General features: G+C 71.9%; 5 protein-coding genes across 8 annotated transcripts; 2 read left to right on the top strand and 3 right to left on the bottom strand.

Moving 5' to 3' along the window:
* Positions 1–476: 476 nt before the first annotated feature.
* On the top strand, positions 477–3618 carry CDK5 (cyclin dependent kinase 5). Of its 2 annotated transcripts, XM_049798320.1 has the most exons (12): positions 477–583; positions 748–836; positions 931–998; positions 1180–1240; positions 1336–1392; positions 1538–1633; positions 1894–1968; positions 2073–2169; positions 2259–2328; positions 2495–2555; positions 2632–2712; positions 2899–3614. In XM_049798320.1, the coding sequence occupies exons 1-12, from the start codon at positions 547–549 to the stop codon at positions 2983–2985; spliced, it is 879 nt and encodes a 292-aa protein (XP_049654277.1). In that variant the 5' UTR covers positions 477–546; the 3' UTR covers positions 2986–3614. The 2 variants fall into 2 exon arrangements, with proteins under 2 accessions (XP_049654277.1, XP_049654278.1); XM_049798321.1 differs by lacking the exon at positions 1894–1968 and having other exon boundaries at positions 2899–3618.
* Positions 3619–3973: 355 nt separating this feature from the next.
* ASIC3 (acid sensing ion channel subunit 3) lies at positions 3974–13228 on the bottom strand. Its single transcript, XM_049798306.1, has 11 exons — positions 12674–13228; positions 8074–8224; positions 7872–7999; positions 6873–7023; positions 6732–6788; positions 6152–6305; positions 5533–5624; positions 5379–5458; positions 5221–5292; positions 4884–4936; positions 3974–4154 (listed from the first exon to the last, which is right to left on the bottom strand). Exons 1-11 carry the CDS (start codon positions 13226–13228, stop codon positions 4076–4078), a joined length of 1572 nt encoding a protein of 523 aa, XP_049654263.1. The 3' UTR covers positions 3974–4075.
* A 1179-nt stretch (positions 13229–14407) lies between these two features.
* ABCB8 (ATP binding cassette subfamily B member 8) lies at positions 14408–18837 on the bottom strand. Its single transcript, XM_049798302.1, has 16 exons — positions 18714–18837; positions 17935–18221; positions 17683–17838; positions 17507–17601; positions 17321–17426; positions 17075–17236; positions 16866–16951; positions 16690–16787; positions 16500–16605; positions 16363–16396; positions 16147–16283; positions 15967–16061; positions 15499–15632; positions 15245–15392; positions 14650–14900; positions 14408–14568 (listed from the first exon to the last, which is right to left on the bottom strand). Exons 2-16 carry the CDS (start codon positions 18211–18213, stop codon positions 14488–14490), a joined length of 1968 nt encoding a protein of 655 aa, XP_049654259.1. The 5' UTR covers positions 18214–18221; positions 18714–18837; the 3' UTR covers positions 14408–14487.
* Positions 18838–18912: 75 nt separating this feature from the next.
* On the top strand, positions 18913–26659 carry ATG9B (autophagy related 9B). 3 transcript variants are annotated; one of them, XM_049798299.1, is made up of 15 exons: positions 18913–19390; positions 21884–21998; positions 22376–22419; positions 22565–22633; positions 22750–22920; positions 23008–23149; positions 23238–23986; positions 24074–24227; positions 24304–24483; positions 24566–24811; positions 24887–25098; positions 25272–25374; positions 25818–25908; positions 26057–26169; positions 26248–26659. In XM_049798299.1, the coding sequence occupies exons 2-14, from the start codon at positions 21978–21980 to the stop codon at positions 26152–26154; spliced, it is 2280 nt and encodes a 759-aa protein (XP_049654256.1). In that variant the 5' UTR covers positions 18913–19390; positions 21884–21977; the 3' UTR covers positions 26155–26169; positions 26248–26659. The 3 variants fall into 3 exon arrangements, with proteins under 3 accessions (XP_049654256.1, XP_049654255.1, XP_049654257.1); XM_049798298.1 differs by having other exon boundaries at positions 22376–22421; positions 22571–22633; XM_049798300.1 differs by lacking the exons at positions 18913–19390; positions 21884–21998; positions 22376–22419 and having other exon boundaries at positions 22566–22633; positions 22754–22920.
* On the bottom strand, positions 20375–21217 carry LOC126037980 (proline-rich protein 2-like). Its single transcript, XM_049798967.1, has one exon. It carries the CDS (start codon positions 21215–21217, stop codon positions 20375–20377), a length of 843 nt encoding a protein of 280 aa, XP_049654924.1.
* Positions 26660–26803: the final 144 nt, after the last annotated feature.

Here is a 26803-nt window from a genome sequence, read left to right as displayed (position 1 = left end):
AGCGGGAGCGCGCCGGGGCGGGGCGGCACCGGGCGGGTCCACACGGGTGCTAGCACGGGTCCCGGCACCGATCCCGGCACCGTCGCCGGCGGGCGCGGTTACCGTCCCCCCGCGGACCCCGCAGGGGACCCCGCAGCGGCCGGGCCCGGTGCCACGGTGTCCCGGGGCGGGGCGGGCGGACCCGGGGATCGAACCCGGAACCACGGCGGTCAGGCGGGGCGGGGGAGGGAAGGTGTGGCTGGGGGCGTGACCGGCACCGGGAGGTGTGGTGGCGGGTGCCGGGGCGTGGCCGGCACGGTGGCTGCCGGGAGGTGTGGCCGGGGGGCGTGGCGGTCGCGGGGGCCGCCGGGAGGTGTGGCGGAGGGGGCGTGGTGGTCGCGGGGGCTGCCGGGAGGTGTGGCGGAGGGGGCGTGGTTGTCGCGGGGGCTGCCGGGAGGTGTGGCGGAGGGGGCGTGGCCGTCGCGGGGGCTGCCGGGAGGTGTGGCGGCGGCGGTGGGGCCGGGGCGGCGGGGCCGGGGCGGTGGGCCCGGAGCGGAGCGCGTCGCGATGCAGAAATACGAGAAGCTGGAGAAGATCGGGGAAGGTGCGGACGGGACGGGACGGGACGGGACGAGGCGGGGCAGGGCAGGGCAGGGCAGGGCCGGGACGGGACGGGTCGGGCCGGGCCGGGCCGTGTGGGAAGGCCCGGCCGGGACCGGGGAACCGGGGCCGGGGGGGCCGGTGCGGCAGTGACCCGGCTGCCCGCAGGCACCTATGGGACCGTGTTCAAGGCCAAGAACCGGGAGACGCACGAGATCGTGGCGCTGAAGCGGGTGCGGCTGGATGATGATGATGAGGTGAGGGGAGGGGAGGGGGGCTGGAGCCGGGGCCGGTACCGGTACCGGTGCCCCCCCACCCCGAGCCCCGCCGAGCGCTCCCCTCTCTCGGCAGGGCGTGCCCAGCTCGGCTCTGCGGGAGATCTGCCTGCTCAAGGAGCTGAAGCATAAGAACATCGTCAGGCAAGGGGCTGGCGGGGTGGGCTGCGAGGCTGGGGGGTGGCAGGGGGCGGCTGCCCCCCTTCTCGGGCGCCCCCGGGGCCGGGGGGAGCCCCATCCCCCTCTCCGGGGCTGGTCTCGCTCCGTGGGCTCGGCCGGGCCGGGCCGTGCGGGAGCCTCAGGGTCCCCCCCCTTCCCCTCACAGGCTCCACGACGTCCTGCACAGCGACAAGAAGCTGACCCTGGTCTTCGAGTTCTGCGACCAGGCGAGTGCTGGGACTGGTGCCAGGGCAGTGCTGGGGCTGGGGTCACAGCTCCCCAGCCCCTGCACCTGACACGGCCCCCGCTTGCTTCTTCCCAGGACCTGAAGAAGTACTTCGATAGCTGCAATGGGGACTTGGACCCAGAGATCGTCAAGGTGCGTTTGGGGGGACTCTGGAAGCCCTCGGGGACATGGCGCTCATCCTGCCCTGTCTGCGGCATCGCGAGCCGTCACAAGAAGCGGACCGCGGCGTCGAGGGGCTGATGCGTCCCACGCATCGGGCCTGCGCTCTTTCCCGTAGTCATTCATGTACCAGCTGTTGAAGGGCCTCGCCTTCTGCCACAGCCGCAACGTCTTGCACCGAGACCTTAAACCCCAGAACCTCCTCATCAACAGGGTGAGGGCCGGGGAGTGGGCGAAAGCCAGGGCTGCGTGCCAGCGTGAGTTGCGCCAGCTGAGCCTGGATGGGGTGGTTATGCCGGGGAGCTGGCGGCTGGCTGTCCCCAGCTTGCCGCTCTGTCTCTCCCTTGTTTTTCTGGTCAATGAGAGAGGGCGAAGGATCCGGAGCAGTGGCTGCTGTCAGCCCTGAGGCGTGGGGCGGGCAGCAGGACGGGGCATCCCCTGCGTTGTCCTGCTGATGCGGTGCTTTCACTGCAGAACGGGGAACTCAAACTGGCCGACTTTGGCCTGGCCCGGGCCTTTGGCATCCCCGTGCGCTGTTACTCGGCAGAGGTGAGCTGGGAGATCTGTGCTTTCGCTGGAAGCCTTCTCCTGGATGGGGGCTCAGCTGTCCTGTCCCCTGGCCAGCTGAGCATCTCCCCCGTCCCTCCACACAGGTCGTCACGCTGTGGTATCGGCCCCCAGATGTGCTCTTCGGCGCCAAGCTGTACTCCACCTCCATCGATATGTGGTCAGCTGGCTGCATCTTTGCAGGTAGTGCCGGCACAGGGGGCTGCCGGCACAGGGGGCTGTGGCTGGCAGGGCCGCGGGACCGCAGGGCTCATCCCTTCTCTCTTCCCTAGAGCTGGCCAACGCAGGGCGGCCCCTGTTCCCAGGGAACGATGTGGACGACCAGCTGAAAAGGATTTTCCGATATCCTTCCAGTGCCACGTGGGAGCTGCGGCGGGAGGGAGGCTACCCTTCTCTCCTGGGCAAGGGAGTGGGAGGGGGCTCTGCCTGGGTTAGGTGGGGGTGGGCTGGGTGATGGGTGACTCCTGCGCTGGCCACAGCGGTGGCCCTTGACCACTGCCGTCCCCACGCTGCTGGGAACCCCCACCGAGGAGCAGTGGCCGGCCATGGCCAAGCTGCCGGACTACAAGGTGAGGTGGGGGTGGGCCGGAGGGGGGGCACTGGGGCAGGTGGGCAGATGGTCAGTGCTCACCTCTCTGTCGCCAGCCCTACCCCATGTACCCTGCCACCACCTCCCTGGTCAACGTGGTCCCCAAGCTGAACGCGACTGGCCGGGACCTGCTGCAGGTGAGCGCTTTGCCTGTCCCTCTGCCTGTCCCTCCTGCCTGCACTCCGGGGCTTCCCCAGGAAGGAAGGGGGCTTTGCCTTCTTGGCATGGGTGCCCTCTCCTCTTGCAGCCCCATGCCTGTTCTGGGGGGCCTGTGGGGTGGGGGGCCCATGGCTCACCTCACCTCCCATCTCCCCCACCCCCAGAACCTGCTGAAGTGCAACCCAGTGCAGCGGATATCGGCGGAGGAGGCTCTCCAGCACCCCTACTTCACAGACTTCTGCCCTCCCTAGGGACCCCCTGGCGCTGGCCAGGCCCCGCGCTGAGCCGGGGGGCAGCACCCCGGTTCCTGGCATGCTCCTGGCAGCGGCGGGGAGGGGACAGCCTCCCAGGGCGGCGGGGAGGGACACGAGGTGAGGATTGAGGTGCCAGCACCCCGGAACTGCAGCCCCCTGCCCCCCCCCCCGCCCCCTCCCCTGGTATTTATTAGGTTTTTAACCCAACGCCACCCGGGTTCTGCCCCAGCTGTGGAGTGCTGGTGCAGCCCCCCCCTACCCCTACCCCCCCCAACCCCGCTGGGGGGCCAGGGCTGCTCCCCGGACTGGCCGAAAGGGCACAGAGCCCTCCCTGGGGACACGGGGACACGGTGCTGGTGGAGGGACAGGACACTCTGGGACCAGGCGTGGGGACCCTGGTGGGGGGGAACCCCCCACCCCTCCTCTTCCTGCTCCCCCCCCAGCCCCTTCCCTGGCAGTGGAGGGGGTCCTGGGTGCCAGCTCCCTGGGGGGGGGGGAGGGTGCGCCCTAATTTCTTTTCTACTGTACTGCTGTACGTGGGTGAATGTGCGTGTTTGTTACCTCCATAAAGAGCTTCCCTCTCCCCAGCGCCTGCCTCCTCCTTCCTGGGGCACTGGGGACCTCCCGCTGCCATGCACCAGCGCCCTCTTGCCACCCCCAGCCCCCCAGCACGGGCCTGCCCTGCACTGCACGGCCCCTGCCCGTGTGTGTGATCCCCCCACCAGCAGCACAGGAGCCAGGGCTTGGGGCAGGTCTTTAATGGGGTGGGGGGCCGCAGCGAGCGGGCATCGCATGTACAGCGCAGCAGGGAGGGGCGCGGGCGCAAGCAGCACATGCAGGTACACGGGAGCAGGACCTGGGGGGGCCCTGCCACCCCCAGCCCCCTGACACCCCCTCAGTTGTGGGGGGGGCCCAGAGCGGGGCACCTCAGGGCCCGGTGCCAGCCCCACAGCCACATGGGGTCCCCTGGTCCCAGGGTGGCAGGGGTGTCCGGGTCTGCTGCCAGCGGCCCCCCCAGTCCCATCCCCCCCGTCCCGGCCGGGGGGCATGGGGCTGGCCCTTCAGCAGGCGAACTCCTCGAAAGCGCCTAGAGCCGGGTGACGAGGTAGCACGTTCGGGGCGAAGCTGAGACTGTCCGTGTGGCAGCGCAGGGGGGGACGGGTGCTCTGGGGGAAGGGGGGGGGGGGGGGGGTGTTGGTCGGGGGCGGCCAGGGGCTCCAGGTGGCCGTGCCCCGGCTGTGCTGCAGCTGCCATCCTTGCTCCCCTGTGCCAGCCCATACCGGGGGGCTTTACCCCCTGCTCCCACCCCACACACTCCTCAGGCTGCCCCAGGACCCCCCCCCCCACGTCCAGGGGGGCCCAGCGCGCAAACCCTGCAGAGCAAGGCTGTCCCTGTCGCCCCTGTCCCCAAGCAGCCAGCTTCCCCCAGGACGGGGGCTCCCTCCTGCCCCACGGCGTTCCGGCGGGGGGGGAGCCTGGGGTGGCCGCTGGCCAGTGGGGGTATGGGGGGGGCCTTGGGCAGGGGGGACCTGGGGGACACGGTGCCGGGGAGCGATGCATGAGGATGGGAGCGGAGCCGGAGGGGGGGCGGCCCCCACACACCGGCTCCAGGGATGATGCCAAGAAAAGCCTGGGATGGAGGGAGAGGGGTGTGGACCCCCGGGGCCTGCTTGCAGGGAACGGGGTGGGGGTCCCTGCCCGGGGAGGGGGGGGGGGGGTCGCAGCCCCCTTGCGGGGCCGTGGCCACGTCCTCCTCGCCCCTCGCTGCACCCCGGCCGGGGACCCCCATCCTCCCCCGGGGGGGACGCAGCCCCACGGCCCCCCCCGTGCCAGCATTGCGGCGGCGGGGGCTCTGGGCACTGTCCCCCCCCCGGGTGTAGAGCCGGGATCTCTACCTGGGCCCCGGCGGGAGCGGGACAGCGGGGCTGCCCGGGACCGCTGGATGCTCCTGGCGGGCGGCGAGGCCGCAGGACGGACGGACGGACGGACGGACGGACAGAGAGGAGCGAATGAGTGCGCGGGGTCCGAGCGGGAGATGGTGCCGGTCCCGGGGCGGGATGAGGCCGAGCAGCAGATGGGTGGGATGAGGTGCGAGGCCCCCCCTTGCCGGCTGTGCCAGGGGAGGGGGGACGGGGCGGCCGGGTCGCAGCCCGGGGGGGTTGGAGGGGTGCTGGGGGGGGTGGGGGGGTGCAGCCCCCAGCGGGGCAGGGCCGGGCGGGCTGGGGGGGTTACCAGGGTGCTGCTGTCACTCCTGGGGGTCCTCCTCTTCTCCTTGTAGAAGCTGAGGAGTTTGTCCCGGAACACCTGGGGGAGACGAGTTAGAGCCCCCAGCTGTGGGCCTGAGCACCCCCCGGCCGCGGGGCAGCGTGGAGGGCCGGGGGGGCACTCACCTCGTACAGGTAGTCGAAGATCTCCAGGATGGTGAGGAGGCTGGCACCGATGAAGAGCCCCATCTGCCCCCCGATGTCGCCTGGGCAGGAAGGCAGCATTAGAGTGGGGGCTGCCCCTCCCCGCCCCCCCCCCCCAGTCCCCCCGGGCGCTCACCCAGCAGCCCCGCCACCTCGTACGCCTTCTTCTGCTCGATCATCTCGTAGTTCAGGGCCTCAAAGAAGATGTCCAGGACCAGCACGTTGTCCCTGGGGGGACACAGATGGGTGCGGGACGGACGGATGAGCCATCAGGCGGCATCCCCAGCTGGGTGCGGGCTGTGCCGTGCCACGGTGCGCCGGTGGGACGGGGTGGAGGGGTCTGCCCTGTGCTGGGGTGGCACAAGGACGTACTGTGCCATGCTGTGCTGTGCCATGCCATGCCGTGCCGTGCCATGTTGTGCTGTGCTGTGCCATGCCGTGTGGTTTTCCCTGTGCTGGGGCAGATTTGCACAGGGGAGGCAGTGCCGCGTCGTGCCAGTTCACGTATGCTGGGGCATGCTGTGTGGCCGTGCCGTGCCATGCCATATCACATTGTCACGCTGTGCCGTGCCGGTTCATGTATGCTGGGGATGCTGTGTGGTCATGTCATGCTGTATCACACTGTCATGCCGTGCCGTGCCGTGCCAGTTCAGGTATACTGCGGGATGCCGTGTGGCTGTGCCGTTATCACACCGTCACGCTGTGCTGTGCCGTGTGCTGGTGGGGCCGTGGGTCAGCGCGGTGGTGGCACTCACGCGATGTACTGCTCCGTCTTGTTGAACTTCTTGGCCAGGTACCTGGCGGATGCCTTGCTGGGGATCTTCACCATGGAGAGCTCTTTGCCGTAGCGCACCATGGCGCAGGGCGTGCGGCAGGCGCAGTACTCGCTGTCCTTCTTCACCAGGAAGTCTGGGGAGGGCACGCGTGGGACGGGGACCACCGGGACCGCGTTGCCGTGACCCCTGCCCGCGTGGGGGGGTCAGGCTGCTCTGAGAATGGAGCCCGGGCCCTGGCCAAAGCCCGGGTGGTGGCGGGTGCCGGCGGCACAGGACAAGCATGCTGTGGGCGCTGCTGGCAGGGAAGCCTGGACCTGCGTGTCTGGGGGTCTGAGCAGGCAGGGACAGCAGTGACCCCCTCCCCAGCGAGGGCACGGGGATGCTGGTGCCACATTCGCAGTGATGGAGCCTGGCAGGGGAGGCGAGGGGTCCCAGGGACGAGGCTGAGGGTGTTGATGGATCGCGGCTCCCAGGGCGAGACCCGGGGCTGGTTCGGGGACACCAGAGACAGCAGGGCTGGGGTGGGGGCCAGGGTGGGCAGGGTGCCGCCGGTACGTACCCAGCGCAGGGTCGGCGCACTCCTTGTACTGCTCCGGGGTGCAGACGTTGGCGTTGCCTGCGGGGGAGGAAGGAGTTGCAGGGGCAGGAGGGTCTCCCCACCGCCCCAACCCCGCAGTGGCTGCCCCCGTCCCCAGCTCACCTGGCATGTGCACCATGCGGCAGTTGCAGTTCTCAGCCAAGTAGCGGGTCTCGCAGTCCAGGCGGCAGGCGGTGATGCTGTAGTTGGTGAAGAAGTCAGACTCGATGGGGGTGGCCTTGCAGTCCCCCCAGGGTGGGGGCAGGTACACCAGCTGCCGGCCATGGCTAAGGAAAACACGGCGTCCCCCATGTCCACGGCTCCCACCTCCCAACCCACCGTGGTGCCCTGTCCCTCAGGCAGAGCTTGTCCTGTGCAGCCAGCGCAGGGGGGCCACACCACCCTGGAGATCCCCCGCTCTCACTCCTGCTCCCTTCTTGCCGGGCACAAGGATGGCCATCAGGGCCGGCATCGCCCGCAGTCGGCGCAGCAGCGGGATGGAAGGAGCCAGGCAAGGGACAGCGTGTGGCACCAGCTGGGAGCATGTGGGAGCCAGATGTGCCGGGGGGTTGGCACGGACCCCTGTGCTCCCCGAGATGGGCAGCACCCAGAGGGGCAGTAGGAGACCATGCCGTGGCCAGTGCCGGGAGCGTGCTTGGTGGGGGAACGGTGGGGCTCGGCAGGGTACCCATGGGCGCCGAAGGTCACGCTCCCGCCGTCACTGCACTCCCTGCCACCCACACCACGAGTGCCGGCGCACATGGAGACACCCACTCGAGATACCTAAATTTAGGTGTCTGGCTGCGCGAGCTGGCTGCCGCCCCTGCCGACGGTCTGTTCAGCAGGAGGCTGGTGGGGGGGGTGTCACTGCTGAGAGCCAGTGCCTGTGGCAGGACCGAGTGGTCCCAGCGTGGGCCTGCCCCACACCATGCCACGGTGATCCTGGCCGCTGCGGTGGCAAAGCCGCCGCACCGGTGGTTTGGTACCCGCCGTGCTGCACAGCTCAGCACGGGATGTCTCCGTGGGGATGGCTGTTGGCTGTGCCGGGACTGCCCGAGCCCCGGGGTGGTCTGTATGCCCACAGCCCTCTCCCTGCACCGCCGGGGCAGAGCAGCCGGATACCCGCTGCTGCTGGCAGGACACGAAGGTCTGGAAGCCGGGCGCCACGCCGAAGCCCAGCTGGTCAATGAAGGGGGGCTCCTCCTGGCTGTGGATCTGCACCTTCACCCCCGCCTCGTAGGAGGTCTCGTCTGCAAGGCAGGGAGGGCGTCGGGGGTGCGGGGCAGCAGCCGGGCCATGGGCAGGGCTGCGGGGGGGCTCTCACCCGTGTCCCCCCAGACGGGCAGGTATTCCTCTTGCTGGACATTGAGCATCAGCTCCAGGCCGTTCCCCGCGCCGCCCTGCAGTGTGGTCAGCACCTCCCGGCCCGGTCCCCCCGAGTTGAAGGTGTAGCACTTGCCGAGGCGGGTGAAGATCTGCAGGGACAGGGCAGGATCCTCAGCGCTGCGGGGGCTGCCCGTGGGACAGTGGCATTCGGGGTGCTGGGGGACGGGAGCTGGGCGCCCACCTGCCCTGTGCCCATTGAGCAGGGCTGGGGCGGAGGGACGCAGTGCCCGGGGACCCAGCACAGCCCCGGGGCAGGATCCCAGTGCTCCCCGTGCGGGATCCCATCATCCCACCAATCCGTGCACAGGGAAGGGGCTGGTTCCTCCATCCCTTCCCCTTTGGGGCCAGCGTGGGGCTGTGGATGGGGCGACTGCTGCTGTCCCTGCCCCAGCGTGGTGTCCTCAGCTCTGCTGGGTCCCAATGGCCCTGGGGGACCCCCGCCCCATGGCCTGCCCTGCAGACCCCAGCGCTCACTGTGGCAGAGGGATGGTCCGTCCCCAGTCCCAGCCAGGCGGGCTACAGGACCCCAGCCCCTTGGAAGGCCCCCACAGACCCCCCCCACCTGGGGGTGACCCACCTCTTCCCACAGCCCCCCAGCACAGGAAAAGCCCCCACAGGCCTCCACTACCACTTCTCAGCGAGCAGAGACCACCTGCCCTTGCCCCCCCATGGCACCCTTGCCCCCACAGCCCCACGCCCCCTCCCCAGAGCCAGCTCTCCTATGGGGACTCGGGCTGAGAGCTGCACGCTCCGGCCATCGCCCCCCCGACACCGGACCCCCGTGCCTGCACAGCAGCCGCAGCCCCACATCCCCCCGTGACTCCCCATCTCCACCACGCTTCCCCACGGACCCATGGGTGTAGGGTGGGCAAAAGGAGCCGCCCTGGGGCAGCATGGTGGGAGCTTTGCCAGGCACCTGGGGCTGAGGGACACACGGCAGGCACTGTCCCCCCCACCCCGCCATTGTCCCACAGCCTGCGCAACCCCGCAGCCGACCGCCCCACAGCCTGCACACCCCATGGCCCCAAAACCTGCTCAGCCCTGGAGGTCCTGCCCAAGCCCTGCCCAGGGCAGAGCCAGCCGGGGCTGGGGCTGCTGTGGGTCCTGCCCTGGGCAGAGCCAGCCGTGGTGGTGGCCTTGGCCATGGTGGTGGTGCTGGCACTCACGGCGGTGGAGTTCTCGGGGCCACAGTCCCGGCCGCAGGAGCGGCAGCGCAGCAGCATCTCAGGGGTGGGGTGCCCGGCGCGCTGGTAGAAGGCGCCCAGGTCGTAGCTCTTGCTGGGGAAGAAGCCGGCGAGGTCGGGGGGCCGCCCCAGTGCCCGCAGGTAGCGGGGGAAATCCTCCCTCCCCACCGCCAGCAGCTCCCTGCCCAGCCAGAACAGGTCGTTGGCGGTGAGCTGGGAGTGCTGGACGCGGTTCTAGTTGCAGAGGGTGATGGCAGGGAAGACGAGGACACGTCCCTCCGCCTCGTCCAGCACGGTGACGCGGGGGTACGTGGCGTGGTGCCGGACCCGCTCCCTGACCTTCAGCAGGAAGGCGCCCAGCGAGGCCGGGAAAGCGCCAGCCCAGAGCAGGCGGCACAGTGCTGGCAGCCCCGGCACAAAGACGGACCCCAGCCCGTGCAGCTCTGCCGGGGCTCTGCAGGGGGATTGGGTTTCAGCACGGCTCTGGGGGGACGCGGGGCTGCGTGGGGACACGTGAGTGGGAGGACACGAGCCGGGACGGTGACGGCGACCAGGGCTGGGCTTAACCACGGTGGCAGAGGCCATCATCCCCACCAGGACCTGGGAGCCGGCCCCATGCCAGGGACCCCAGGGACCAGCACCCACAGCCAGGGCCCCCAATGCCCCCAGAGCCCCCAGGGACCAGCACCCGGGGGCAGAGACCCTGCCCAGAGCCCCCAGCGTGACCCTGAACCGAACAACCCTGAGCCACCCCCCCCAGACCCCCGACCCCCGTTCCCCCTGACCTAACCCCTGCTTTGTGCCTCCGGGGCAGAGCCCCATCCCACGCAGGGGCCCGTGGCCCCCACCCCACGGAGGGGCTGCCCCGGGCGCAGGGGGCTGCAGCCATGGCCCCCCCCCCAAGTCCCGTCACTGACCCATTGCCTGGGGGTGGGGGGTGGCCCAGGGGGCCATAACTGCCCCATGGGGTCGGGGCCCTCCCCCTGCTATAAGGTGCCCCCCCCGTCCTGCCCCACTGGCGGCGGGGGGGGGGATGCTGCTGTGGCAACGGGCTGCTCCCAAAGAGGGGAGCCGTCACCATGGCAACGCGCTGCCCAAGGAGGAAGGGGGGGCGGCTGCCATGGCAACGGCTGCCCGGCACAGGGATGTGCTGGGCCCGGCAGCAGCTGGGGAGGGACAGGGATGGGGACAGGGACGGGGACACGGCCCCGGCACTGCCAGCCCTCCTGACCCCCACGCTCGGGGTGAGCCACCATCAGGCCCCCCCAGCCTTGCCGGCCCCGGAGGGGGAAAGCAACCGGGGGGCACAGCCCCAGCCCGGATGGCCCTCGCTTTGGACACTTGCCACGTGCCTGGGGATCTCGGGGACCCCGGGGATGGGGCTGGGACAAGACGCCGCGCACGGCCGACCTCTCCGGCCCAGGCACGGGATGGGAGCCCTGGCAACCCCCGAGCCCATGGCCGCTGGACGGGACACGGTGCCGGGAGCTGCTGGCTCAGCACCGAGGCCCAGGGCAGAGGATCGTTATCTGTGGCTAAGCCCCAGCATTAGCTCTATATTTTTAGCCGGCAAAGTTGCAGCGGGTGCAGTCGGAGGCAGGACTGAGCCGGGCTGAGCCAGGACAGGGCAGTCCCGTGGGGGGGCTGCGTGTGCCGGGGACCACCACGGCTGCTCAGGCAGAAGTTTCTCACCACCCGTCGGAGACGAGGCGGCAGCAGGACCGGTCGTGCGGCACACGTGGGCAGAGCCAGACCCTCCCGGCAGTGACCGTGACCCTGGGGGCAGCGGGAGCAGCACGGCACAGCGCGCACATGCCAAGATCATCGGCACAGGAGCAAAGACGGGTTCCCGCGCACCCCTGGGGCAGGCACCGGCCCCCCACACCGGCGGCACGCCAAGGCCCCGGTGGCTCAGCCACGCTCCTCGGAGAGGCGCCGGCTTTCAAGCTGCGGTGAGCTGCCGCCGTGCAGCATGTGCCACCCTGGGTCCTGCCCTGGGGACCCTCGACCCTCCTACGGCACATCCCAGCCCTCGACACCCCGAGGCTGCTGCCGCCTGACCCTGCCACAGGGGCAGCGGCAGAGCTGGTCCAGCAAAGGGCACAGGGAGCGTGGAGCTGCCAAAAGGGATGGTTTTCAACTGAGCTCCCAAGGAAAATTAATTTCGCGCACTAAAGAGTCTTAAGCTGACGGTAATTGCTGTTGTGATAGCGCAGCCAAGCCCATGGCGATGGCGACGGGGACTGAGCAGAGCTGTGCACAGCGGGCGCAGGCTGCCCAGCTCCACCGAGCACGCTGCTTCCCTGGCGCTGTTGCAGCACGAAGGATGCGCCTGTCCTGCCCGTGCCACCGCCCCTGCCCATCCCTCCCGGGCAGGTGCTGCCCCAGGTGGGTCTTGCAGGACGCAGCACAGGCTGCCCATGGCCAAGGTTTGCCTGGGGGAGCCGAGCCCTGGGTCGGGGGTCCCTGTGCCCACCTGGGGCTGCACAGACAGGGCAGAGAGGGCACCTCCTCCCTTCGCTGCCCCGCTGCCCACAGCAGCCCATGCCTGCCGAGGGACGTGGCAGCCCTGCTCCCCCCCGCCACGCTCTGGCAGCTGCCAGCACCCTGGCATGTCACCCAGGGGTGAACACACAGCCCAGGGGACGCAGCTCGGCCCCGCTGGCATGCCACCGGGGCATGGCAGGTGTGGTGGGAGCACACGGGCACCGGCAATCCCCCAGGTTGAGAGCAGAGCGGGTGCAGCCCCAGGAGCAGCAGGGGGTGCTGGGGGCAGCACCGGGGCCAGGCACCCACGGTCTGTGGGGGGACAGCTCTGGCGCAGGGGACCCCCACCCGCACCGGGGCAGGCTGCACAGAGGAGCTGCGGGCGTGGGAGCCTGCGTGCCAACAGAGCCCGGCAGAAACGGCTGCTGCTGCTGGTGCCCAGGTGGCATCCAGGGCCGTCGCAGGGAGTGGAGCTATGGGCTGTACCCGTGAGCATCCCGTACCCACCAGCATCCCCTGCCCGAGCGGCGGCACGCAGGCAGAGCCCCCCGGCCCGGCGCAGGGCCCCCGGCTCAGCATGGCTCCAGCCTGGGTGCCGTTCCCAGCCGCCTGGCACCCCTGCAGTGAGCGCGGGGTGGGGGCACCCCTGGCTGGCAGCCGGCCCGCCGCAGTGCCCGGGGAGGCGGGCAGGGGCTGACGTGCTGCAGGCGGTGGGACGCGCCGGCGGGACGGCCACGGGTCGGGAGAAGGGGCTCACCCTGGCAGGACACCCGCGTCCATTCACGGTTCCCGGGGGGCGCGTGGCCACCCCGCCCCGGTGCAGCCCCCTCCTCCAGCCGGGCACCGCGCCCCGAGGCCGGCACTCACCACGGTGAAGTTGCGGGCGGTGCAGTTGGCGCCGCGGAAGGAGCACTGCAGCAGCATGTCGGCCAGGTCGTGGCCGGTGCGGTTGTAGAACTCGGCCATGCTGAAGGGCTTCGCCTTGAAGTTCTTGAAGTTGGCCTTGTCGCGCAGGGCGGCCAGGACGTGGGGCTCGGCCAGCTGCGGGTTGCTGATCTCGTAGCGGTCGTTGAGCAGCGCCAGCAGCTCGCCCACGTGGTACATGTCGTTGCGGGTGATCTTGGAGAAGCGGAACTCGTTGAGGTTGCAGATGGTGATGGCCGGGAAGGTGAGGTTGTGGGCGGCCACCTCGTCCAGCTTGGTGACGTGGGGGTAGGTGAGGAAGTAGGCGACGCGCTCGGCGCAGACCAGCAGCAGCAGGCCCAGCGAGCCCAGGAAGAAGGCGCCCCACAGCACGCGGCGCAGCGACACGGCCCCGTAGGCGAAGACGTGGCTGATGCCGTGCAGCGAGGAGCTGTGGGCGAAGGCCCGCAGGCTGGAGAGACCCTCGCCCTCCCCGCTGCCCTCCGAGCCCGCCCTCATCCTTGCCGCCGGGCCCCCGCGCTCCCCGCCGCCCTCAGCCCCCCAGCAGCCCCCCCCGGGCCATCGCCGCGCTCAAGGTGCTGCGGGCAGGGCGGGCAGGGAGAGGCAGGGCGAGGGCAGGGCAGGGGCGGGCAGGGCAGGGCAGGACCGGCCGCTCCGCCCCCCCCGCGCTGCCGGTGCCGCCCGGCCGGTGCCGCCGGCCAGCGCGGCCCCGCTCCCGCTCCCGCTCCCGCTCCCCGTCCCGCTCCCGGTCCCGGTCCCGGCTCCGCTGCCGCTGCCGCGGCGCAGCCGCTGCCGCTGCCGGTCTGCGGCCGCCCCCCGCCCCCGCCCCTCCCGTGGCGGCTCCACCCGCCGCCGCCCCCCGGCGAGCATGGGGAGGGGGGGTGGGATCGGCGAGGAGCCGGGGGGCCGGGCAGGGCTGGGGGGCTGCCCCACTGCAGCTCTGCTCCTCTCCCCGCCTCCCCCCACCTCCCGCCCGGCCCTGGGCTCGGAGCCCCCGCTCAGCCCGGCGCGGCGGCGGCGGCGGCGGCGGGGGGAGGGTCCCGGCTGGGGGCACTGCCCGGGCGGCGGCTGCAGGACCCCCCCCGCCCCGGGCCCCGCTGGGCCCCCGCCCCGGCGGCTGCAGACCCGGCTTCGGCCCGGAGCCCCTCCCGGGAAGGTTGGGGTACGGGAGGCACAGACCCCGGGGGGCGGGGGGGGGGGGGTTGGCTCGGCAGGGCGGGCAGCAGTGCCGGGGGGGGTGGTCGCCCCTCGGGCCGTGCCAGCCCCAGCCCCGCCACGGTGGCCCCCGGGCCAGGGGACACGCAGCGAGTGACACCACGACTGACCCGGCACGGCGGGGGCAGAGCCACCCGCTCCCCTTTCCCGGGGCGGCCCAGGGGACCCCTACCCTGGGGGGTGGTGACACAGGGGACACCCCCCGCCCCTTCCCACGCAGGACACTGCCATCCCCATGGGCAGCACGGCCGGCCTGCAGGCAGCTGCCCGTCCCCGAGAATGTGCAGGCAGGGAGAGGCGGGGTCAGCCCCGCCCCCAAATCAAACGTCACCCCTTGGGGGTGCAGCGGGGGGTGAGGGGGGGGGAGAGCGGGGCCGGTGCCCCCCCCCGCTGCCCGGTCCGGTCCCGGCTTGGCGCGCCCTCCCCCCAGCACCGCACCACACAGCAGAGCCTCCACAGCCGCCTTCCAGCCCCGGTTTATTGGGGAGCAGCAGGGGGGCACCCCCGGAGCAGGCACCGCCCCCCCCCGGTCTGCCCCACGCTCAGGACCGGTCCTTGGTCTGCTGGCGGATGAGCTCGGCGTAAAGACCCCCCCGTCGCACCAGCTCCTCGTGGGTCCCTGCCTGCGGGGATGGCGGAGACGGTGTCACCCGTGGGGCTGCCCACCCCCTGCCCACCCACCCCCGGCACTGGGCACTGCTCACCTCGGCCACCCGGCCCTGCTCCAGCACCACGATGAGGTCGGCACCCTGGATGGTGCTGAGGCGGTGGGCGATGAGCAGCACCGTGCGGCCCGAGACGGCGCGGTCCAGAGCCTCCTGCACCACCTTCTCTGACTGGGCGTCCAGCGCGCTCGTGGCCTCGTCCAAGATCAGGACGGCGGGGTCCTTCAGCAGGGCCCGGGCGATGGCGATGCGCTGCTTCTGACCCCCCGAGAGCGCCGTGCCGCGCTCGCCTGACGGGGACAACCACAGGGATGCCGGTGTCACCCCAGCCCAGGGAGAGACCCCCGTCCCGAGGATGAGAGTGGAGGGGTGCAGGCGTGTTCCCACACCACCTCCTGTGCCAGAGCCAGGGAACCCCCCAGGAACGCCAGGATCCTCCTTCCGGTGGGGAGCCCGGCACAGCCTCGTGCCGGCAGTGGCTGGCAGCCGGTGTCCCCCAGGGGACTTGGGCTGCATTGGCCAGGGTCTCACGCTCTTCCATCTGTCCCGAGGGGTGGCTGGGCCGGCTCGGGGGTGCCTGCCTGCCTCCCACCCCTCCCATACCCCACTCTGTGGGACAGAGCCCAGCACATACCCACGATGGTGTTGTAGCCCTCAGGGAAGCTGCGGATGAAGCCATCGGCGTTGGCGAGCTGGGCCGCGGCATACACCTCCGCGTCGGAGGCTCCCGGCTTCCCGAAGCGGATGTTCTCCATGATGGTTGTTCCAAAGAGCACCGGCTCCTGGGGCAGCGTCCGGCCCGTCAGCACCGAGCCCCAGACGGGTTCCCTGTCCAGCACCTGGGGGAAGCACCCCATGGCAGCCCCGCGCCCCACAGCAGCCCCGAACCTGGCTGATGAAGCCGATGACCTGCCCTCGCAGCCAGGAGGGGTCCAGGGAGGAGATGTCGTGGCCGTCCAGGGTGATGGTGCCCTGCGTGGGCTCGTAGAACCGCTCCAGCAGCGCTGCCACCGTCGACTTGCCTGCAGAGCGGAGCCCTCAGCCCCACGGCACCGCCCGGCTGCCCACCCCCGTGCCCCCTGGCTCCGGCCATGAGCCCCGGCCTCATGGAGAGCTGCTGGGCAGGTAGGAGGCACGGAAGCCGGTTCCCAGTCCCTGGCGGCCACTGGGCTCACCGGGCAGAGGACTGGGGTGCAGGAGGATGCGCCTGGGGACTAGCAAAGGGCTGAGCTGGTGTCCCCGGGGAGGTCAGGCTGGCTCCTGGCCCTCTGGTTGGGATGTGCTGGCCAGGGGGTCCCCTGCCCTGGGGGTGTGGGGAGGGCCGGGAGGCCCAGGGGGCCACGGCCAGGCCGGTACCTCCTCCGGACGGTCCCACGATGGCCACCGTCTTGCAGGGGGGCAGGGTGAGGCTGAAGTCCCGCAGGACCGGGTAGCCAGGGCGGGTGGGGTAGCTGCGGGGAGAGGAGAGGAAGGCTGCGGGAGCACGGTGCCAGCCCCCCAGCCCGTGGTGTGGCTCGGGGGGACAGGGCGGCTCACCTGAAGGAGACGCGATGGAAGCAGATGCGCCCGAGCAGGGAGTGGCTGGGGATGGAGGTCCCCCCCCTCAGCGCCACACTGGGCTCCAGCGTCAGCAACTCGAAGACGCGGGCGCCGGCACTCAGACCTCGCACCACCTGCGGGGATGGTGGCGGGAGCAACCTCGGCCCCTGCCCCCAGCCCTGGGGGACCAGCGGGAGCCCCCGCCCCACCTACCTGCCCAAACAGGATGGAGATGTTGGCCATGGACCTGTGGTGCACAAGGGGAAAGGCCGAACTCGGGGCTGCGCCCCGGGCAGGCTGTGGCACGCCGGGGGAGCCGAGGGAGGCACTGTGCCGGGCCCTGCCCTTACCTTTGCATGGTCTGCGAGGCCACCAGGAAGGACATGAGGTCGCCCGGCGAAAGCTCATCCCCGGCCATCAGGGAGCCTCCCACGAAGATGGTTCCCAGGACGATACCTGTGGGGCGCAGGGTAGAGGTAGGACCCGGAGGGGGTCCTGCCCCACAGCACCACCGGGTCCTGCCTCACGGGACCCACTCACCATTGAGCGCCAGGTTGGAGAGCCCCTGGAAGGCGGCGATGCCCATCCCCAGCCGCTCGTTCAGCCAGCCGGCGCGGTCCACCTCGGCACAGTACAGCCTGCGGGCAGGGACGGGGCTGACGCCTCCCCAGCCCCCCGCCACCCCCACCAGGGGAGAGCCCCCGCTGCCCCCTTACCCTGCCTGCTGGTCCTCCATGGCGAAGGCGCGCACCGTCCGGACATTTCCCAGCACCTCGTCTGCCACCCCGGTGGCCTTGGCCACCTGCGGCGACAGGGATGGAGAAGGGGGCTGGTGCGGGACACCCCCTGCTCCGGCCCCGCGGGGATGGCGGGGTCCCTTGGGGGGCTGGTAGGGCTGGGGGGGGGGTGTCAAGCGCACGGTTACCTGCTCCTGCGCCTGGCGGGAGAGGCTGCGGAGAGCAGCGCCGATGAGGGTCCCGGCACCCACCAGCGTGGGCAGCGCCACGAGCAGGAGGCCGGTCAGCTTGGGCGAGAGCAGGTAGAGCGAGACGAAGCAGCCCGCCGTCTGGGTGCCGCTGCGCAGGCCCTGGGTGGGGGCAGGCAGGGGTGGGTTCTGGGGGCTGGGGCAGGGCCAGGGTGGGGGGCCGGTACCACCGGCTGCGGGCCTCACCTGGGAGATGGCCAACTTGAAGGAGGACTTGAACTCCTGGATGTCAGCCGTCAGCCGGTTCACCAGCTGTCCCGTCCGGTTGGCGTCAAAGAATGCCACGTCCTGCCTGCCAGGGCGGGAGTGGCGGTGGGCTGGGGTGGTGGGCTGGGGGTCCCCCCGCGCACGCTGTCCCCTGGGGCATTTTACCGTAGCAGGGAGATGAAGAGCGCCTTGCGCATGCTGCCCGCCACCTGCTCCCCGACCCGTGCCAGCAGCGCGATGTACCCGAAGGTCAGCAGCCCCTGCGGAGGAAACGGGCTCGGGAAGGGAGCAGGGGCAGTCCCCCGGGACGCCCCCACCTGGCTCGGGGTGCCAGCACCCACCTGCAGGCAGTAGACGGTGAGCAGGCGCAGGGCCGGGCACCGGGCCTCCTGCAAGTAGCCGGTGATGCGGCCACGGGCGCAGCGAGCCACCACGTTCACCAGCTGCCCCAGCAGCACGGGGATGCGGACGTTGAGCAGGGCTGCGCCCAGCGCCAGCTGCGGGAACAACGGTCGTCACGCTGGGGCGTCACGCCGGGGCACAGGGACGGCGGGCACGAGGGGGACCGTGTCTGCCCACCCACCCCTGCTCACCACCACGGCCGCCGAGAGGGCCAGGAGCTGGGGGCGCAGGAAGGTCCAGAACGCCGGCCAGTCGAAGGAGGGCTCCGGCCGGGGCTGCGCGGGCTCCGGGGTGACAGGGACGGCCGGGACGGGGACGGCGGCCTCCTGGCAGCGCGCGGCCGTGCCCAGCAAGCCAAACACCACACAGCCCGTGGCCGGGCCGGCCAGGAGCAGGCGGCGCAGGGCCGGTGGCACGGGGCGGGGGGGGGGGGCGAGGGGGGCTGGCGAGGCCCAGGCGCCCCCCTCCATACCTGAAACTGGGGAGAGGGGTGAACACGGGGCACCTGAAAGGGGGGCCAGCCCCTGGGACACGGTGGGACCCGGTGAGGGCTGTCCCCCCCTCGGCACGGCCGGCCTCCCCGTGCCACCTTGGGCTGTGCCGGGGCAGCAGTCGCTCTCGCCCCCCTCCTGGCACTCCTGGGGTCCCCACTACAGGACTCCCCGCAAGCTGAGCGCCAGCACCCAGACCCCTCCGCTCTTCCCCCGTCCCCCCACACCCACGTTTGGGATCCCACCGCCCCCAGCCCCGCTGCCCCGAGGTGCCCGCCTACCCCCGCGCCCCCCCCGGAGCCCCAACCCCCCCGCACTCCTGTCCCCGGGGACCCCGGAGTCCGGGCTCCCCCCACCGCACCCCCAACTCCCCAAAGGACCCAAGATTTCGGGATCCCCCCCACCCAAGGGACCCAGAAGTCCGGGCTCCCCGGTCGCCCCCCCCCCCCCCCCAACCAAAGCCCCCGGCTGCCCGGTACCTTCGTCCCGGGGCGGGGGACGGCCGCAGCGCGGCAGGGACCGAGCGGAGCCCGGCCCGAGCGCCGAGCGCCCGCAGCAGCAGCAGCGGCATGGCGGCCCGCCGAGCCCGGCCACCCCGCGGGGCGGCACCGGGGCCGGCGGGGGCGGCACCGGGGCGGCACCGGGGCCGGAGGGGGCGGGAGCGGGGCGGCGCCGGGGCGGGCGGCACCGGCGGCGGAGGGCGGAGCCCCAGAACCGCGGCCCGGGCCCTGCGCCGGCCCCGACCCGCACCAGCCCCCCCGGGGGCCTCGAACCCTCCCGCCGACACCCCTCCACCCCCCGGCCCCGCACCCCCGTCCCTCCTCGGAGCCTCCTCCGGTACCCCGGGCCCGCCGGGGGCCTCGCTCCTCCCCAGGCCCCGCTCCGGGAGCCCGGGCCCTGCACGGTGTGTCCCCCCTCCCGGGACCCGCACCCCCCCGCTCCGGGACCCCGCAGCGGTCCCGCCTTACCCGCGCTCGGACCCCGCTCCCTACCGCGGGGAACACCCTCCCCCCCTCGCGGTGCCGGTGCCGCTGCGGCCATGCCCGGCGGCGGGACGCGGTCCCGGCCCCGGTCCCGGGGCGGGTGCGGGACCAGGTGAGCGCCGGGCACCGGGGACACCGGCCCCGCGGGAACCGCGCCAGCGCCGAGCCAAGAGGTGAGCCGGGGCGGGGGCACGGGGGGGGCAGCGGGGGCCGGGGCGCTGAGCACCGGGGACGGGGGTCACCGGGCGACGGGGACACGGGAGCGGCCGCCTCAGCGCGGCCCCAGGCGGTCGCGGTGCCCCGGAGTCCCCCGGTGCGGGGTCACCCCGCTCCTCCCCGGGGTCCCCAGGCCTGGCCGCTGCGGGGTTGCCGCACCCGGGACCCCCCCACCCCCGCGCCAGGCCCGGCTGGGGGGACACCGGGGCACCGGCTGCCGGTGCCCGCACGTGGCAGATGTGTCCCCACGGGGTCATCGGGGTGCCCACGTCCCCACGGGGTGCGAGTGGGCCCATGGGGTCCGGGTGACTCCGTAGGGCCATCGAGGCGCCGCTGTCTGTCTGTGTGCGGGGCTGTCCCCACGGGAGTGTCCCCACGGGGTGGCAGCGTCCCTGCGGCGTGTGTGTCACCACGGTGCTATTGGGGTACGTGTCACCTCGGGGTGTGTGTCACCGTGGGGCTGTCACGCTGCCTGTGTTCCTGTGTGGGTGCCTGCGTCCCCACCGAGGTGCGTGTATCCCTGCAGGGATGTGGGGGTCCCTGCGTGACACAAGTGGCACCGCGGGGACACTGGGGCGTGCGTGTCCTCGCAGGGGTCACCGGCGTCCTTGCCAGGGGTGCGTGTCCCTGGGGGGCCCGTCTGTCCCCACGGGTGCCCGTGTCCCCCAGGGCCATGCCAGGGCGTGCAGGGGAGCAGCGTGCCGAGGGGGGGGGTCCTGGGCTGCCCTGCCCAGGCACTGGGGTCCCCTCGCCGGCCCTTGGCCCCCCCGGCTGTTTACACCGCCCGGGCTATTTTCAGGCGCCCCAGCCCCGCGGGTATTTTTGGCCGCCCGGTGCGGGGCACGTGGGGGAAGGGCCATGCCGGCGTCACCAGCCGGGACACCCGATCCTGGGGGACACGGTAGCTCTGTCCCCAACGGGGAGTTGCACAAGGCCGGGGGTCAGTACAGGGACGGTGTGTCCAGCAGTGCCTGGGTCTCTGCCGGCCACGGCCGCGTCCCTCCTGCTGAATCACTGCCCCGGGGCTCCCTCGTGCCTGCGGCCTCGCCGCACCGGCCCCGGTGCCGTGAGTCAGGCCCCGGCAGTGCCGTGGCAGGGTGGGGCTGGACAGCATCACCCACCTGCGGCCGCCGGCCTGGCCGGGCACTGGCACCGGCCACGGGAGGGGACACTGGTGACGTGCGGGGCTGCGGGAGCATCGGCCGGCAGCGGTAAGGGGAGGGCAGCGGGGGCCGGACGCGGGGGTCCCGTCCTGCTCCAGGGGGTGGGGGTCCCATCCTGTCCTGAGAGTTCAGGGGTCCCATCCTGTGCCGAGGGGTGGGGGCTCTTGTCCTTCCCCAGGGGGTGCGGGTCCTGTCCTGCCCTGAGGAGAGGGGGGTCCTGTTTTTCCCCAGGGCAGTGGGAGTCCTGTCTTGCCCTGGGTGCTGGGGGTCCTGTACTTCCCCAAGGGGCTGAGGGTCCTGTCCTGCCACGAGGGGAGGGGGGTCCTGTCCTGAGAGTTCAGGGGTCCCATCCTGGCCCCAGGGGAGGGGGGCCATGTTCTTCCCCAAGGGGCTGAGGGTCCCATCCTGCCCCGGGGGCCGGGGGTGCTGCCCTTCCCTGGGGCGGGTGGGCATCCCATCCTGCTCCAGGGGGTTGGGGGTCCCAAAGTCCTCCAGGGGAACTGGGGTCCTGTGTTGCCCCCGGGGGCTGGGGCTCCTGTCCCAAGGGTTTGGGGTCTCTCCTGCCCCAGGGCCCAGGGGTCCTGCCCTGCCCAAAGCGGTTGGGGTCCTGTCCTTCTTCATGGCTGGGGGTCCCCAGGGAATTACAAAGGCCACCGGGGCTCAAGAGCTGGCCCGGAGCTCGGTCCCACACCCCAGCTGCCGCCCGGCTCTGGGCTGCTCGCTGCCCCATGGCTCTGGCCCCAGGGTGGGCTCTGTGAGGTGGGGGTCCGTGGGGAGAGGGCTCCATGGGGATGGGGGTCTACTCCGCTCGGACTGTGGGGGCCCAGCACAGCATGGCCCAAGGGGCAGATGCGGAGTGAAGCGGGGGTCTCAGGGGGGCCAGGCAGGGGTCTCTCCCCGGGGAGCTCTGGCCCCATGGGGGGGGAGGACATGGCCGGGCACTGGCGGTGATCCATCCGGCGGGCCTGCGTGTTGTGGCCGTGCCCGGGGCCGTGGCCGTGGCTGCGGTGCGAGAGGCCAGCTCAGGCCACCCGAATTTGGGGCACGCGGGCGGCGCTGCGTGACCTCGCCGGCATTTCCGGCTCCCGGCCGCGGGGCAGACAGCTCAGCCTGGCTCGCCCTGGCTCGGCACGGCATCCCCGTGCCCCGCAACCGGGCTCTGGCTGCCCCGCGGCCCGTGGGGCTGGGTGGGGGGCTCCGTCCCCCCAGGCATCCCCGCTGCCGGGGTCCGTGCCAGGCGGGGGTCCCTGGGTCGCGGCGGCGGGTGCCGATGGGGGTCCCTGGTAGGCGGCGTGGTGGGCGATGGCGGCTCAGGGGGAGTACCGGCGCCTGGAGGACTTTGAGGAGGACTCACCCCCCGGCGAGGAGGAGCTGCTGGTGCATGTCACCGAGGGGCTGCAAGGTAGCGGGGGTCCAGGCTCTGCCGGGGGCAGGGGGTCCGGGCTGCTGAGGGGGAGCAGGTGCTGCCCTGGGGGGTGGGGGGTCACAGCGGGTGGTCTGGGGGGTCCTGGCCCCCCCATGGGGTGCGGGCTGGGGGGGCTCGACCGGAGGGGAGGCAGGGCAGCCTGCCCGGGGGGGGGCAGGCAGGGGGGGCAGGCCCAGCCCTGCTGCCTGTGGGGTGGCGGCACCGGCTGCCCCACGGCCCTCCAGCTGGTCACAGGTGGGGGGGATCGTGGGTCCCAGGCAGGGGTGCCCCACGGATGGGAGGCGTTGGGGGGGGCCGGGGTGTGGCGTGCCATAGCCCCGGTTCAGCCCACTCTGTTTTTCTCTCCTCGACAGACTCCTGGCACCACATCAAGAACCTGGATAATTTCTTCACCAAGATATCCTTGCAGGGCCCCTGCCTGGCCGCTGCCCAGCCCTGCCCGTGGCCGGCACTGCGGTGGGGAAGGGGGGGGGGGGAACCCTGGTGCCGAGGGGGAGCCGGGGGGGTCTGGCGCCGCAGGCACACACTCCTTAACACGGCCCCAACATCTACCACTTCCACCAGAAGAATGGCTTTGCCTGCATGATGCTCTCCGATATCTTTGAGCTGGTGTAAGTGCCGGTGGGACACCTGCCCCCACCCACTGTGCCGCGCCACGCCATGCCGTGCCGTGCTGTGCCGGGCGGTTGCGGGGCGAGGGGCCGTGCTGATCCTCCGCCACCCCCAGGCAGTTCCTGTTCGTTGTCACCTTCACCACCTTCCTGCTGTGCTGCGTGGAGTATGACGTCCTCTTCGCCAACCGGCCGCTCAACCACAGCCACGCCGGGGGAGCAGCCCCCGACCGCAGCAAGGTGACGCTGCCCGACGCCGTCCTGCCCGCCCCGCAGTGCGCCCAGAGGTGAGGAGCGGGGCCGGGAGCCACTGGCACGGCCACGCAGGTGTCCCGGCGCCGCCAGGTCCCCACCTGACACGAGTCCCCTGCCAGGATTCGGGCCAGTGGCTGGATCATCTTCCTGCTGGTGATGGCGGCCGTCTTCTGGCTGTACCGGCTGGTGAAGGTGCTCTGCAGCCTGCTGAGCTACTGGGAGATCCGCACCTTCTACATCAAAGCCCTCAACATCCCCTCGGTGAGCGGGGCCACGGGGAGCGGGCTGGCTGGGCAGGGGCCGGCAGCACGGTGCCGTGCCGGCGTTGATCGGTGTGTCGTTGGTGCAGGAGGGGCTGTGCAACTACAGCTGGCAGGAGGTGCAGGCGCGGCTGATCTCGCTGCAGCGCCGGCAGCAGATGTGCGTGCACAAGAAGGAGCTGACGGAGCTGGACATCTACCACCGCATCCTGCGCTTCAAGAACTACACGGTGGCCATGGTCAACAAGTCGCTGCTGCCCGTCCGCTTCCACCTGCCGCTGCTCGGCCCCGTCGTCTTCCTCACCCAGGGCCTCAAGTACAACCTGGAGCTGCTCCTCTTCTGGGGGCCCGGCTCCCTCTTCCAGAACAAGTGGAGCCTGCGGCCGCAGTGCAAGCGGGTGGGCGCCCGGCGGGAGCTGGCCCGGCGCCTGGCACGTGCCATGGTGCTGCTGGGGCTGGCCAACCTGCTGCTCTGCCCCTGCGTGCTGGTCTGGCAGCTCCTCTACGCCTTCTTCAGCTATGCCGAGGTGATCAAGCGGGAGCCGGGCAGCCTGGGCGCCCGCCGCTGGTCCCTCTATGGCCGCCACTACCTGCGCCACTTCAACGAGCTCAACCACGAGCTGCAGGCACGGCTGAGCCGCGGCTACAAACCGGCCACCAAGTACATGAACTCCTTCACCAGCCCGCTGCTCACCGTGCTGGCCAAGAACATTGGCTTCTTCGCCGGCTCCATCCTGGCCGTGCTCATCGTCCTGACCGTCTACGACGAGGATGTGCTGACAGTGCAGCACATCCTCACCGCTATCACGCTGCTGGGGCTGGTGGTCACTCTGGCCAGGTGGGTGTGCTGGGCCGGGCTGGCGGCAGGCATGGTGGGCGACAGGGTGGCCAAAAGGGAGGTAGAACGCCTGCCCTCTGCCCGCAGGTCCTTCATCCCCGACGAGCACACGGTGTGGTGCCCGGAGCAGCTGCTGCAGCGTGTCTTGGCCCACGTCCACTACATGCCCGACCACTGGCAGGGCAATGCCAGCCGCTCGGAGACACGCAGCGAGATGGCGCAGCTCTTCCAGTACAAGGCGGTGAGCACAGGCAGAGCTGGCTGGGTGGGTGGTGGGACTCCCTCCAGACACGCCCTGACACCGCTGTCGGCCGCAGGTCTTCATCCTGGAGGAGCTGCTGAGCCCCATCCTCACCCCCCTCATCCTCATCTTCGCCCTGCCCGGCCGTGCCCTGGACATCGTCGACTTCTTCCGCAACTTCACGGTGGAGGTGGTGGGGGTGGGTGACATCTGCTCCTTCGCCCAGCTCGATGTCCGCAACCACGGCAATCCCCAGGTGGGGGTGGTCCTGGGGGGGGGGTCTCAGGAGTGGGGGGGGTCCCAGAGGTGGCAGCCCCACTCACCCCCCTGTCCCGCAGTGGCTGTCGGCCGGGCAGACGGAGGCCTCCGTGTACCAGCAAGCGGAGAATGGGAAGACGGAGCTGTCGCTGATGCACTTTGCCATCACCAACCCACGCTGGCAGCCGCCGCCACCGAGCGAGCTCTTCCTCAGCCAGCTGAAGGAGAAGGTGCAGCAGGACGCGGCCGCTGCACCGCCCGCCCAGCGCATCCTGGCTGAGGGGCCGCTGGGCGCTTCCCTCCTCTCCGAAGACTCGGCGGTGGCGGTGAGCGGGACGGGCGGTGGGGAGGGGGTCCACGGGGGTCTCCGGCTGGGGCTACCCTGACCTGTGTCTCCGCAGCCGGACGGCTTGCTGGCCAGCGTCCTGGCCCGGCCCATCCTCTCGGCCAGCGGGCTGGTGTCCTGGGACCGGCGCTTCGCCCAGCCCTGCAGCACCGCCAGCGCCGCCGCCAGCGTCCTGGCCTCTCTGGCGTCACCGCTGCCCGGGCGGACACGCGGCACCTCTGCCGAAAGCCCCGGCTGCCACAGCGACCGCCCGCTCACCGAGGAGAGGTCCTGCCGATGGGGGGTCTGGGGGTGGCCCGGGGGCTCTGCACTCCCCTGGACCGGTGCTGGGAGGCTGGGGGGGCAATGGAGGCGGTGTGGGGAGGGGGTGTCATGGTGGGGAGGGGGTGCCGTGGCAGGGCCCCGCGTGCCAGCGCGGTGCTCACCAGCTCTGCCCACAGCCTGCTCCTGAGTGAGTCGCGGCTGCGCAGCTTGAGCCGCTCGGCGCTGCTCTCCGAGGTGGCCTCGGCCGAGATGAGCCTCCACGCCATCTACCTGCACGAGGTGCGTCCCCCAGCTCCCCTGCCCGTGGCACCCCTGGGACAAGGGTCCCTGGCCGTGCCCAGCTGCGCCCATCCGGGTGCTCTGCCCGTGTCTCCAGCCCACCACCTGCCACGGGTCTTGCCTGGCCCTGGCACTGGTCCCCAGTCCCTTGTCCCCAGTCTCCCGTCCCCAGTCCCGTGCTGGGCTGGCCCCTGCGCTCCCTGCTCTGCTGTGTGACCCCACCCCCCCCGCCCTGGTTTTGGCCGGGGACCCCATGGCTGCTGCCAGACCAGGTGTCAGGGGCGAGGCACTGTGGCCAGCGTCACCGAGGCCATGTCCCCCCTTCTGCCACTCCTTTGGGGGCAGGGGGGGGTGTCCTGCGCTGGGAGCCCCCCTCCCTGCTGCCCCAGGGGGAGGCAGCTTGCCATGATGGGGGGCTCTGACCACCTCTCCCACCCTTCCAGCTCCACCAGCAGCAGCAGCAGCAGCAGGGCCCTGGACCCCAGACCGTGTGGGTGGCCACTGGGGCACCCAAGCCTCCCTCTGTAACTGCAGGTGAGCACTGCACCGGGGGTCCTGGGGGACCGGGGACACATGCTGGGCCCCATCCCCTGTGGGGCTGTCCCCAGAGATGGGGCAGCCATGGGGGTCCTGAGGGCCAGGACCCCAGGCAGGGTCGGCTCTGACCCCCGCTGCGCCCCAGGCTCGGCTGCCAGGGCCTCGCAGGCTCAGCACCGGGAGATGCCGCTGGGTGGCTGGGCCGAGGAAGAGGAGGAAGAGGAAGAGCAGACGACGGGCTAGCCAGCCTCGGCTTCGGTGAGTGAGGGTACGGCACAGCCAGGCAGCCATCCCCGCCTCCAGGGTTGCTGCTGATGGACCCGTTTTCCTCCACAGGGTCCTGGGCGTGCCGAGAGCTCCCGGTGCTGCCGGGAAAGCTGCCAGGAGGTGCTGGCTGGGACCGGGCGCAGCGGGGGGACTTGCCGCTGCCTGCTGCGCTGCCCTGTGGCGCGGGATGGCCCAGCTAGCCTTGCCCGCATGGGCCCCCTGCTCGGGTGTGTGGCCTTGCCGGCGGCCCTGCTGTGGTGCGGGGCCGGGGGCGCTGCCGGGGGCAGCCAGCCCTGCAAGGTGCTATATTTGGGGGGGGGGGGGGGGGGCACAGGGTGCCTGGGCTGCCCCATCCTGGGGTTGGTGCCATCCCTGCTCCTGCCTTCTGCCCAGGCCTCTGCCCCCCACGGTGCCCTGCCACGGGCACCGCCGCACCGAGCCGCCATGGGAAATAAAGGTTTACAGACGGGCTGTGCCCAGCGGTGACTGCGGCCTGGAGCCAGCGGGGGGCTGGGGGGCCGTGCCGTCAGGGTGTGGGGCTGTCCAGGGGGATGCTGTGGGGGTGTGGGGGGGGCGATGCCGTGGACAGGGCCAGGGTGGTTTGGGTGTGATGCTGGGGCGTGTG

Source organism: Accipiter gentilis, chromosome 4 (genome assembly GCF_929443795.1).
Source record: "Accipiter gentilis chromosome 4, bAccGen1.1, whole genome shotgun sequence".
NCBI lineage: Eukaryota > Metazoa > Chordata > Aves > Accipitriformes > Accipitridae > Astur > Astur gentilis.
The sequence above is the reverse complement of the archived record's forward strand: the minus strand, read 5'-3'. Positions and strand labels throughout refer to the sequence as shown.